Here is a 12,425-nt window from a genome sequence, read left to right as displayed (position 1 = left end):
TTTGATAGTTTTCATCCAAAAATTCCAGAAAATTAGAAAAATAGAACGGAGTGATGTGAGAGGCGCCACCTACACGCCCCTCACTTCACCTTATTGTCCTATATACAAAGTAAATCATATAAAAATTAAAATCAACAAACATGTCCGATGAACAAAACAAATATTATAAAGGAATAACCAACAAACATACATCACTATTAGTTAATTTATTGATATCATCCATCAATATCATGTCAAGACTATATTTTTTTCCCCTGTTTCAATTTGTCGACTCCCACATAGCGATACATTTGCTTGCAACAACCTTTATTTTTTTTAAAACTATATAAACTGCCTTCACTTGTCGTTGCAGAAAAACGGCATCACTGAGTTAGAAATCAAGCAAGAGAATTATCACCAGAGAGAGCTAGAGTTGTGGTATTGAGAGAGAATAGGTTGTGTTTAGAAGATCCAAAATCCTACAATATATAGGGGTATTTATAGCTGCAGAGAGACTTGCGTGATACTCTTTCCCATAATTAAATAATTTGAAACAAAATCAGATTAAAACTTTTAAACGACTATATTCCATAAATAATCTGAAACAAAATCAGATTCTGAAATTTACTTCTAATATACCCGAAACTAAAAAATGTAGTTCTAATTTTTGATATTTTTCATCAAAAAAATTTTCAGAAAATTAGAAAAATAGAACGGAGCGATTTGAGAGGCGCCACCTACACGCCCCTTGCTTCTCCTTTATATAAGTATATTGATTCTATAAGCAATGTTTTAAAAATTTCCGACTTATCGAAAGTTTTCCGATTAATTTAAAAAAAATATTACATTGATTTACTAATTACACTACGATTTGGATCAAAAAAATACTTGATTTGTTGAAAAAATATCTAAGAAATCATAAATCAGTAGTTCAATAATTCTTATTTATAATTTCTTCAATCATGGGTGTCAGATTTATACTATTTTCAAAAATTAACAGGGATACTAGTACATAATTGATAGTGCTGCACTTAAACAAAAACATACACACACCTACAAGATGGATACGAGCAAACGAAATATATTTAAAGACGTTCACAACATAGTCACTGTTGAGGAGGAAAGGCAAGCTGATCAGATATATAATCATCACAAACACCACCCTCCTCTCATTCCTTCAACTACTCAACACAAATTAGCTCAAGTATACCACTAGTAAACGATAAACCTACATCTTCCCTTCTGTTTGGGTCAAGTTCGCCAAAATAAAAGAGCTTTGGTCCTACAGGACCTATACATATATTTGCAAAAAGTAAAATGATAGCCTGTAGGTAACCTGTAACCCTACAAAAAGAGAAGATTTTTTCGAAAGTTCAGCGGCGGACACTATCATCAGACAAGTTTCCACTGCTACTCCTACCACTGGTATCTGCTGGCGAGCTTTCTCCTTCCGAATCAGGGGCAACAAATGAATCAAGGGAGTCCTTCCGGGTAAGTCGGCCCCTCGGCCGAGCTTTAGCACCTTTATTACTATTTTCTTGAGCAGGACTGACCACCCCGGCTACTCTCTTCCTCTGAGGCAAACCCTGTCTCCTGCGTGCACATGTAACATGGTTCTTGTCAAGGTTTTTATTTTCCTTGTCAGAGGAGTTTGAAGCAATGCCATCCTCACTACTAGCATCATTTATATCCTCATCCCATTCAACATCACTGTTGTCATCAATATCACCATCGTGATGACTCTCACTCTCAGTTTCACTATCTGAAACAATATCTTGTGATTGCATATTGTCATCAATGTCAACATCTTGATGGTTCTCGCTCTCAGTTTCGCTATCTGCAACAATATCATTTTGCACTTTCATGTCCGATTGAAGTATCTCTTGTGAAGTATTTTCAGTTTCCTTCTTAGAATTACAGTGTTCACTCTCCTCTATTCGGTCCATGGTCTCCTCTGAAGCAGTTTCAGTTTCTTTCTCATTATCACTGTGTTTTTTTACTGCCACCGGCTCCTTGGTAGTCTTCCTCTTTCTACATCACATATAAATGTATAAACCAAGAAATCAATGATTTAGAAATCTATATTATACTATTACTAAAACAAAGACCAAGTCAATATTGTCCACGAGCAACTTTCTAAAAGTTTTAACAATAAATTATATGCATGCATCTAACTTATTTAATGTATGTATAAATTAATCATATACATGCATCTATACTTAATTGTAAAATATTAAATTTATTAAAAATTTCTTTTCTCAATTACTTGATGCTATTTTTTAGTATTAACTATCTTACAAATAATTTGACCCACAAATATTAATTTTGGATTATTAATATTTCTTCTTCTAATTATATATACGTGTTTATTTGACAAGTATAAAACCTATTGCATAATAGGATCGGTAACTTTGATGTGGTATAGTAAAATTTTATTTAAAACTTAAATAATAAGATTATAATTAATATATTTGAAGATACTTACGATTCTATAAATACGGGAAACAATTATATGTTTATATTCTTTTCAAGAAAAAAATTTAGACATACTAAATGGTAGCAACCCGTTGAGTTAAAGCTGCACATACTACAACCTATAAATGAAAAAATGTGCAATACGTTTAGAATAGTACATATTTGGGAAATCTACAAAACTACCTACCTTTTCTTTTATTGTTTTCAAAAATACTACCTTCCATTATTTTTAAAAATACCTTTTCATAAATTTTTTTTTTTAAAAATACTGTTTGCAACTTTTGCAACCTCATTTGCAACTACAGGCGGCGCCAGCCGTGTTGCAACCTGATTTCAAGTTCAGGTTTTCAAACGTCATTGACATTTGAAAACTGGAACTTGAAATCAGGATTTGTAATTGCATATATGGTTGCATATGGTTGTATTCAGTTGCATATGGTTGCATTCAGTTGATTCTATTGTAATCTAATGGCCCCGCCAGGGGCACACCATACATCTGTTGTCACTTACAGTTTTCAGTTGCATTTAGTTGCAACTGCGGTTGCAAAAGTTGCAACTGCAGTTGCAACCTCATTTGCAACCTCATTTGCAACTATATATAGTTTTCAGTTGCATTTAGTTGCAACTGAGGTTGCAAATGAAGTTGCAACTGCAGTTGCAAAAGTTGCAACTGCAGTTGCAACTTCATTTGCAACCTCTTTTGCAACTTTTGCAACCTCATTTGCAACTTACAGTTTTCAGTTGAACTAGTTGCAATTGCAGTTGCAACAGTTGCAACTTTCCATTTTTATTTGCAACTTTTGCAACCTCATTTGCAACTTTTGCAAACTCATTTGCAACTTTTGCAACCTCATTTGCAACTTTTACGGCTGCGCCGCCCAAGGTTGCAAATGAGGTTGCAAAAGTTGCAAATCGTATTTTTGAAAAAAAAATTTATGAAAAGGTATTTTTAAAAACAATGAAAAAGATGGTAGTATTTTTAAAAAACTAATTTTACAGATGGGTATTTTTAAAAAGATCCCTACATATTTTTATGTTGCAAAGTAAGATATATTAAAGGAAATTTAAATGTTGGGGAAAAAGTTATAAATATCTAAAATATCCAACTAATCTATTATTACATTCAATAAAATAAAATAATATTGTGAAATATATAAGATTATTTGTTATTATGTGTTCAATATGTATAGTAATATAATTATTTTGATTTTGTTAATCATGTCCATGTATTTCAATCAGTCGTAATTTGATATATTTATATACCCAATACATATATAAGAACTATTTACGTAAATTCATTTGTACGATTTTTTGTCATGATTCATTTATAAGAATTTTATTGCATTATGTGTAAGTTTTTTAGATTGATAATCATCGAATGTGTGGTAAAAATTCATTTATTTAAGTATAATCATATTAAATTTAAAATTTTAATTTTTCATAAATTTTGCATCTAAAATGTTTTGACTTTTCCATTCATTATTTAAATATTTTAATTAGTCATAATTTGATAATTTGTATCGTACCAATACATATACAAGAATTATTTACGTGGACTTATTCACAAACTTTTTTTTTTTCATAATTCATTCAAAAGATTTTTATTGTATTATGTATAAGTTTTTTTAATAATAGCAAATATCAATTATATTTGAACATAATCATAAAATAAGTTTAGACCTTTTATCCTACAGAAATTTTGCACCTAAATTATTATTGATGATATTATATAGTTAACATCAAAATTAATTTATCAATCATTTGATTTAGATATATAATATATGATTTATCATAATTAGTAACTGAATATACCGTAATTGTATTTTTTATTATTGACCGAATATGTCTTCACTCCTACCAATTCTAAATATCACTAATAAAACTTATCTAAAATATTTAATCAAATTATCTCCAAAAATTAATAATTTTTTTAACTTATACATAAATTGTAAAAATATTTAACATTTATTTAATGATTTATATCAAAACCTTAAAATTAAATTTTGAACACTAAAATAGAAAAATTAAATAAAAATTCTTCTTATCAAGGTTGAATCTTAAATAAATTATATGTGTATATATATAATTTGATATATGAATATTATAGAATTAATTTAGTTTTACTTAAAATAATATGTAATTTTGTTGCCTCTGATTTTAATATAATTATATATGCTTTATATAGAATAAATCATATACTTTTTATCCATAATTTGAAATATGAAATGATCATTAAAAAATTTACAAAATCTAGGTATAATAAGATGTTAAAATTAACTATAGCAATTACAAGATGAAAGGACTGTCTACATGCGTAACTTTTTAAACAGCCTCAGAATCATGTGTAACAGACAACCATTCATGATTTTGTTTTACTCAAAATTTACAGTGATGGATAAGAGGCAATAACTAAGAAAAGAAAAGGGACTTATGAAAATTGATTCTTTAAAGTAAATGCATCAGTGTTATTTCTATCAACTATTCAAGGCCCTTGAAATTGACATATAAGTGCATATAAATCTATAAAATATTTTTAGAGATATCTAAATATGATTAGCTACAGGGAAACAAATAATTAGAGGGTTGAATTTATTTATGACTCAAGGGGATAAACAGGTCTCATATTCTTATTATACATACACAAAGATTTTTTATTTTTTTTTGCCACGACACAAAGATAATTTTAATTTGAAAGAAAGAGTAATATTCAAAATACTATTAGTAGTTAGAGATGACTATATTATGCTAACATAGAATTTAATACCACAGAAACATAAACCATGAAATGCAAAAGCAAAATATGGCACCCCTAATAAAGTAAAGCAACCAAGCAAGATTCAAAAAGTATACACATAGAAAAACTTACTTCGTCTGTTGTTGTTGTACACTTATGGCCTCACTTATTCTTTTGTCATATTCATCTGCAAATGAAATAAGGTATTATTTCGGCGACAAACCTTAAGAAAACGAAAACAGAAGTGCAAAGTCATATAAATCCAATGCAAATTCCGAGAATTTTCACTTCCCCGATGCTTATACATAATGTGATCAATATAATTACGGTCATTCTATAGAAAACATTAGTGTCGAACAAGAGATAACTGTGACGCTCAAGTCTCAACCATAACACAAACTTATCAGATAGTTGATTTACATATCTACAAGCCAACTGAAAATAAACCAGAAAATATGCTTTTAGTGTAACATGATAATATATTTAGGCGTATCCTCCAAAGAAAATTGGAGGTATATAAAAGGGAAATCAATGATTATGTGTAGCCAAACATATAGAGATCTCTTGAAAGTATGATTGGAGAATTTATTGCTACTCAAAGAGAGATTATGTTGTGTAGCTAAACATATAGAGATCTCTTGCAAGTATGATTGAAGAATTCATTGCTAATTAAAGAGAGATGCTTTTTTGAACCCCCCCCCCCCCCCCAAAAAAAAAAAAAACTTCCTCTCTCTCTCTCTCTCTCTCGTTCTGTAATATATATGATGTACCTAACATTATATAAAGAACTCCCACATACCACTTTCAGTTATCCATTATATGAAGCAGGGACGAAGCCAGCAAACGTCTGTAAGGGGGGCCGAAATTTTTTTTCTTCGATACAGTAAAATTTTTCATCAGCACTGTAAAATATTCATTATAAAATAAATACAAAAATACTAGTAAAAAAATTATAGTAGAGCTTTGCGCTCTTTTAAATCAGGAAATCAAATTTATAATAGTGTCAACAAAAATATTTAGCTATTTTTCTTTAAATATATTTAAGTATAAATGGTCAGGAAACTCATCATAATAACTCTAAGTTATAGTAATCTTTAATTAGCAAGTAACACACATTATATGAAATTGTATTTTGACAATATCTCAAAAACTAAATATTATGTTTATTATACTTACTCCTTTTCAAAAAAAAATGTTTATTATACTTAAAAAAAATATTATACTTATTTAGAAGACGACAAGTTATAATTTAAATAAGTAAAAATATTACCTGGATGATGAATTTAAATTGAAGATGAGTAGATCAACATTAATATTAAATAATAAATTTATAATGCACGAGGACTAACTATTCTATGAAAATGAAGAAGTGAAGTGAGGTATAAGTTTTTTGGATAAGACCTCCACCAAAAATTTTTATTTTTAAAGAAGAACCATATTGACATTTATATTTATCACATATCACAATTTACGATCTTTCCTTTTAAATTAGTATAATTGTATATATATCCATATTTTTGTTTATTTTTATTTTTAAATTTGGTCTAATACAATAAATTAGAAAAATCTAAGAATTAAAACTTTATTTTACAATGTTAAATATTTTTTAGAAGCGAACAAATATTTTTTGAGGGGGGCCAAATTTTTATATTTATATAAATATATAGATAAAATACAATTTTTTTCAAAATTATATAATAAAAATTACAATACTATGGAAACCCTAGGGGGGGCCATGGCCCCTTCTGGCCCCTATGTAGCTTCGTCCCTGATATGAAGGTTTTAAATTGTGGTAAATTGTGGATGAAGTGTTAAAACAAATATCCTTCTAAAAGATGAAGAAGTTTAATTTCATATTTCTTTGATGCTATAAAGCATAAAAATTCACACAGAAAAGTTTCTGGCGTATTATTTCAGTATGCCTTGTAGTTGTAGTTAACCCACAAGAAGAATTAGTTTGCCATAACTTTATAGTGATCCAACATTTAACTATAAAGAACCTAGCCAAAGATTGCATCTCATCAACTAAGACCTCACTAGGCTAATCCCTCGCACCAAAAAAGTACATTACCCAAAGTAAAAAAGTAAATAAGCACTTGGCAAAAAAAACAAACAAATAGGCAAATATTACTGTATCCAGAAACTATATCATTTACAGCCATTACCAAAACCATAAAAGGGGGCGAGTAAAACTGGGACTAAGGAGTTTTAGTAAGAAATTTAGGAGATAAATAAACAACAATGCAAATGTATTGACTATCTATGCACATCATAGAAATGCAAATAAGGTTCTATTATGTTCATCGCCACAAATTGCCAATAGATGATAGTTCAGATACAAAAGAGTACATGAGAAAAGTTACATCTCATACCAAATGTGTAACAAACGGCTGTACGAGTCCGGCATGTACGAGTGAGACCGGAAAACTGAGAACCACTTAAAATCATTTCTCTACTTTTTTGTTGTTTCACCGCCCTTTCTCTCTTCTGTTTAAGGCAAAAATTAACAAACAATTAGGAAGTACACAGGAAGAAAAGAATCTACAAAAGTAATTTAACTTCACAAATCACAAGTGCAGGCGCTTCTTTGACCAGTGAAGCTACAGAACTATTAGGCTTCCAAGAAACTGACCTTATGTAGTTTCTCAAGTACTGGAAGAACATTAGCTTCAACAGTCTTACAAACATCAACTTCCAACTTTATTTTACTAGACGAGAAGTCAACCTGTTATTGACAGTAAAAAGAAGTGATTAAAGTATGTAATACCAAAATAGAGAATAATTTATACTTACAACAACTTTACGGAATTCTTCAAGACTGGTTGCAAGTGTTTCCCATTGAATATCTATCGCTGGAAAATATCCATCGCCTTCATCATTTTGCTTGGATTCAAACTTGCGTACTTCCTTGTACAATCTATAGCCTATAGAAGCATCCCCATCAACCCTGCACAGATAGCAAAGGGTTGATTACTAATCTCATGTTGACTTAACTATTAACACCGAAATAAACCCTTACCAGTATGAAGTCCCTTTCTCATCACCACATATCCTATGTTTCTGAAATGTAGAAACCTCAGATCCAGTTTTCATAGCATTGTTAATATAAGACACTGCGTCATCTTGCTGAGAGATCAAAGAAATGGTAATATCACTAATTAGATAAACTGCTTTACTGCATAACTCTATTACACCAAGCAAATAAATAGAACTCAAATAAGAGGATAGTCAGGTACATTACCTGAAGTCGGATCTCACAGAGCGCTTTAAGTACCACTAGACGGGTTGTTGGTTCAAGTTCTTTGTATTCAGATATCTCCTTCCTTCAGTAAGGCAGACTATGAATGTTTAGGACTATGCTGCTGACGAAGAGATTATCATTGAACATAAGTATATTAGTTCTTACCCTTTATTTACAGTAAGAGGAAGATCCCCATTAGCAACCTGCCAGGAACAAGGCAGACGACGATTGAAATACCGCCATAACACAAGAAACGTAATTATAGTCAGTGAGGTGGTAAACAACAATCATAAAAGTTTAACTTACCCATGGCCACCAATCAGACAGTTTCTTACACAGTACAGTCACCCAAGCATCAGTACGATCCAACATCTTACTTACTGGTGGTATACCCTGCAAGTATTTACATTGGGTCAGATAACAAATAATATTTGTCATGAACAACATTGTAAGCAAATAAGCGACGGACGAACACATGCTTTAAAGCCACATGCAATGTGAAGACACCGTGTTGGACTCTTCCAAATATTTCAAAGAGAGACGTTTTACCTCACCATGATGTCTTCATCTAATACATTTATTTTAATGAAAACCAGCAAGCCCCACACAAATATTTTTGACTCAAAGAAACACCATATACCCGAAATAAAACTACGAAAAAGTAACAAAATTTATCAAAATTCTTCAGTGAAAGGGAACATCTAAAACCCAAAATCTTTACAAGGGAACAAGATATCCAAGTTCAATCACTATCAAACAAACAATTGCAAAATGACAACATAACAAAACTTTGCACACAATCCTCGTAGCTCATGGAACCAACACAACAAAACCAAAAAAGCACTAAAAAACACAATGACACAAAACATTTACATATATAAATATAGTCTCGCGCCATCTCCATAAACACGCGAGAGCAACTGTTTTGCACTTATATATATATTATTCCAGAAATTGTTAAAAGCACTCAGACAATAGTCTATAGTCCTCAGTCCTCACACGAGAGAAACCTTACAAACAAATTAATAATCCAGTAATATATACCTTTAAGAGCATAACGTGCAGCTTCGAGAGCAACTCGTTGGGCTCAATAATCGCCATCTCGATATCTTCAGCTGTTACTTTCATTTTGCTCTTTAACAACGGCTCAAACACCTAACCAAAACACACACACACACACTCAATCAATCAAATAGCTGATGGCATACAAACATAAACATAAACATAAACATAAACACAACTTATTTCTAAATTCTAAGATATATTCAACAACTATTTGATATATACATATACGAAAGTGTACTTACGGTTAAGAAATTGAGGACGGTGGCTAACTCGCAGCGCCGACGAAGCTTCGTCCGGTGATCGATTACCGACGACGGAGCAAGTTTCCGATCATCTGTGACGTCCATTGTAGAGAGAGATGTGATCGGACGGCGGAGAGGAGAGGAGCTACGATGGCGGTGGTGTAGGGAGTCGAAGAGTTTTCCCGCCTAATTAGTATGTATATATAGAGAGTTAGGGTTGATAATTTAGGGATTATTTCTAGTAATTTTTTGAATATTGATTTTCATGACTCGCTTTGTTATTTCTCAATCACATTAATCCATTTATTGGATATTCGGGTGCCTGTTCCTATGATTATGGAACAACAGCATGACCCGGCAAAGTGTTTTAAAATTCGGGAATTTTGGAAAATATGTAACCGAAAAATAGATTAAATAATTAGAGGAAAGTTCTAGACCGCTATTTCATCGAAGACCTCGGAGATCACGTATATTCTGCAATTAAAAAACTATAAAATAAATTATTTTGTAAAATATGTTCTACAAATATCATGTATTCATTAAAATTGTTGAAGATCATTTATGTTTAATAAGTAGATAATGTATGTTCTGCAAGTTTAACAAATGTTCTGCAAACTAAATATATTTCATAGAACAAAACATTTTGTAATGTTCCACATGTAAAACTTATATGATACTTAAGATTTTAAATGAAATAATGATTTCATAGAACATAATTTGCAAAACTATACATTTTGCAATGTTTTTATGAAATATTTTACTTGCAGAACATATGTGGTCTCCGGGTCTCCGAAAAAAATGTGGTCTCCGTTGAACTTAACTCTAAATAATTATAATAAGTATCGGCGGATACGGTTCAGATTGGCACGTTAATGGAATTTATCAACGAATTTGATTTTTCAAACTTCATTCCAGTCCAAATTGTATCAATTTGTAATTCAAATCAATTTATAATATTTCAGTTTGGAATTTGGATTGCTTTGGTTCAGTTGATAAATTACATAACTATAGAGGAAAGTCTCGTACTTTTAAAATTTAAAAACAGTGGAGTAAAATATCACATCCAATTTTTTACGCTTCAAATTACTCTAACAGTCTTGTCAAAGACATAAAATTAAATTTATTTTAAAAAAACAAGTAGAAATAAATAATGAACGAACGTATTCTATATCTCATATTTTCATTAATGTTTGTTTGCTATTTAAATGGATAAATTTAAAATCACAAATACATTTAAGTAGCAAACAAACATGAGATTTATGTTTATCCGCTCCTAAACAAACATAATAATGATTTTAATCTATTATCATTCATAAATTTAATCTCATATACATTTTAAGTAGCAAACAAACGTTACTATATTGAATAAAGAGCTCGCAAACACAACAAAATAAAATGAACCGGATAAATTTAAAAAATCATGATACACATTGAGTTGGATCAGTTTAAAAAATTGAAATTCGTGCCCGACCCAATTAAACCGGGTCAATAACCTTTTAATCGATATATATTGGGTCGAAAATTTCGAATTGAATTGAATGAAATATGTTCGTTTAAGATCCGGATGGTCAATTTCATCAAACCGTACACACACCAAATGACTTTTTTGAATTTAAGTATGAATTTTTAACGACCAATTTGGAGATTCGGTTTAAAATTATCTCGGTAACAAAATATATTTTTACAGTATTTGATGATATTTTTGATAGTTAAATAATTCAAATTATAATATTTATTCCAAATTTAACCATATAATTGGTGTACTAAGATTCAATATCAGATAATTAGTGAACATGACAAAAATTATTCGATAACTGACGATTATAACCAATTTAGTATAATCTTTTATCTGACAAATAATATCATTTTGCTATTTAGTTTTATACTATAAAGTTATACACGTTAAGCTTCTTTAGACTTCAGGGTACACAAAAAACTCCGTCAAAAAAAAAAAAAAAAAGGGTACACAAAAAACATTTACTGAAGCGGAGACATTAACAATGACAATTGAAAGGCCCATTTGTCGCATTTTCCGATATTAATGTCTTCAAAATCACATCTAGAAAAATGTCCTAAATATTATTTAGGAAAAGATTAAGCAGTAGGTTTTTTTTCTTCTTTTTACGTAGAAACTCGCAGCTGTTACCATTCGGATAGGCACTGGGCAAACCCAAATTTAAAACCTGTTTAAAATTAACAATTGAATTGTATGAATACATACGAGTAAATATAAGAGGGAATTTAGAGCGTGGTGTGACATCCAGCACCGACAATTGTCTGAGGAACACAGAAACAATTGGGTATAATATGAGTTAAATCATTAGTGCAAGTGTGGCTGATAGTTTGTTTATATTATTAGTCAAATTTGAAACTTGTTAGCTACAGTGATGCTCAAATAGAGAGTGTTGTGAACTTGTGATTTGGGTGTGGAACGAACATCATTTCACGTTTATTTGTTTTACTCGCTTACTTTTTATTTATTAATGTTAAATGATCCAGCATGTTTATTTGTTTTATTCGTTTATTTTTTATTTGTTAATGTTAAATGATCCAGCATTATAGCCCGAATGTTAGGTGATCCAACATTTTCGTTTCTGAATTTAAATCGTTAGATTTTCCATCGTCACTAAATAATACTTAAGACCACTTCTTTTTTAAATATGATATTTGGGACATTTTTTGTTGGATT

General features: G+C 30.4%; 1 protein-coding gene across 1 annotated transcript; it reads right to left on the bottom strand.

Annotated features, from left to right (window-relative positions):
* Nucleotides 1-1,044: 1,044 nt before the first annotated feature.
* LOC108206966 (DDT domain-containing protein DDR4) lies at nt 1,045-10,026 on the bottom strand. The gene is made up of 11 exons (XM_017377419.2): nt 9,737-10,026; nt 9,474-9,584; nt 8,736-8,822; nt 8,595-8,632; nt 8,430-8,511; nt 8,208-8,314; nt 7,982-8,135; nt 7,821-7,913; nt 7,561-7,675; nt 5,321-5,375; nt 1,045-2,010 (listed from the first exon to the last, which is right to left on the bottom strand). Exons 1-11 carry the CDS (start codon nt 9,839-9,841, stop codon nt 1,353-1,355), a joined length of 1,605 nt encoding a protein of 534 aa, XP_017232908.1. The 5' UTR covers nt 9,842-10,026; the 3' UTR covers nt 1,045-1,352.
* Nucleotides 10,027-12,425: the final 2,399 nt, after the last annotated feature.

Source organism: Daucus carota, chromosome 2 (genome assembly GCF_001625215.2).
Source record: "Daucus carota subsp. sativus chromosome 2, DH1 v3.0, whole genome shotgun sequence".
Classification (NCBI taxonomy): domain Eukaryota; kingdom Viridiplantae; phylum Streptophyta; class Magnoliopsida; order Apiales; family Apiaceae; genus Daucus; species Daucus carota.
This window is presented reverse-complemented; position numbering and strand designations above follow the sequence as displayed.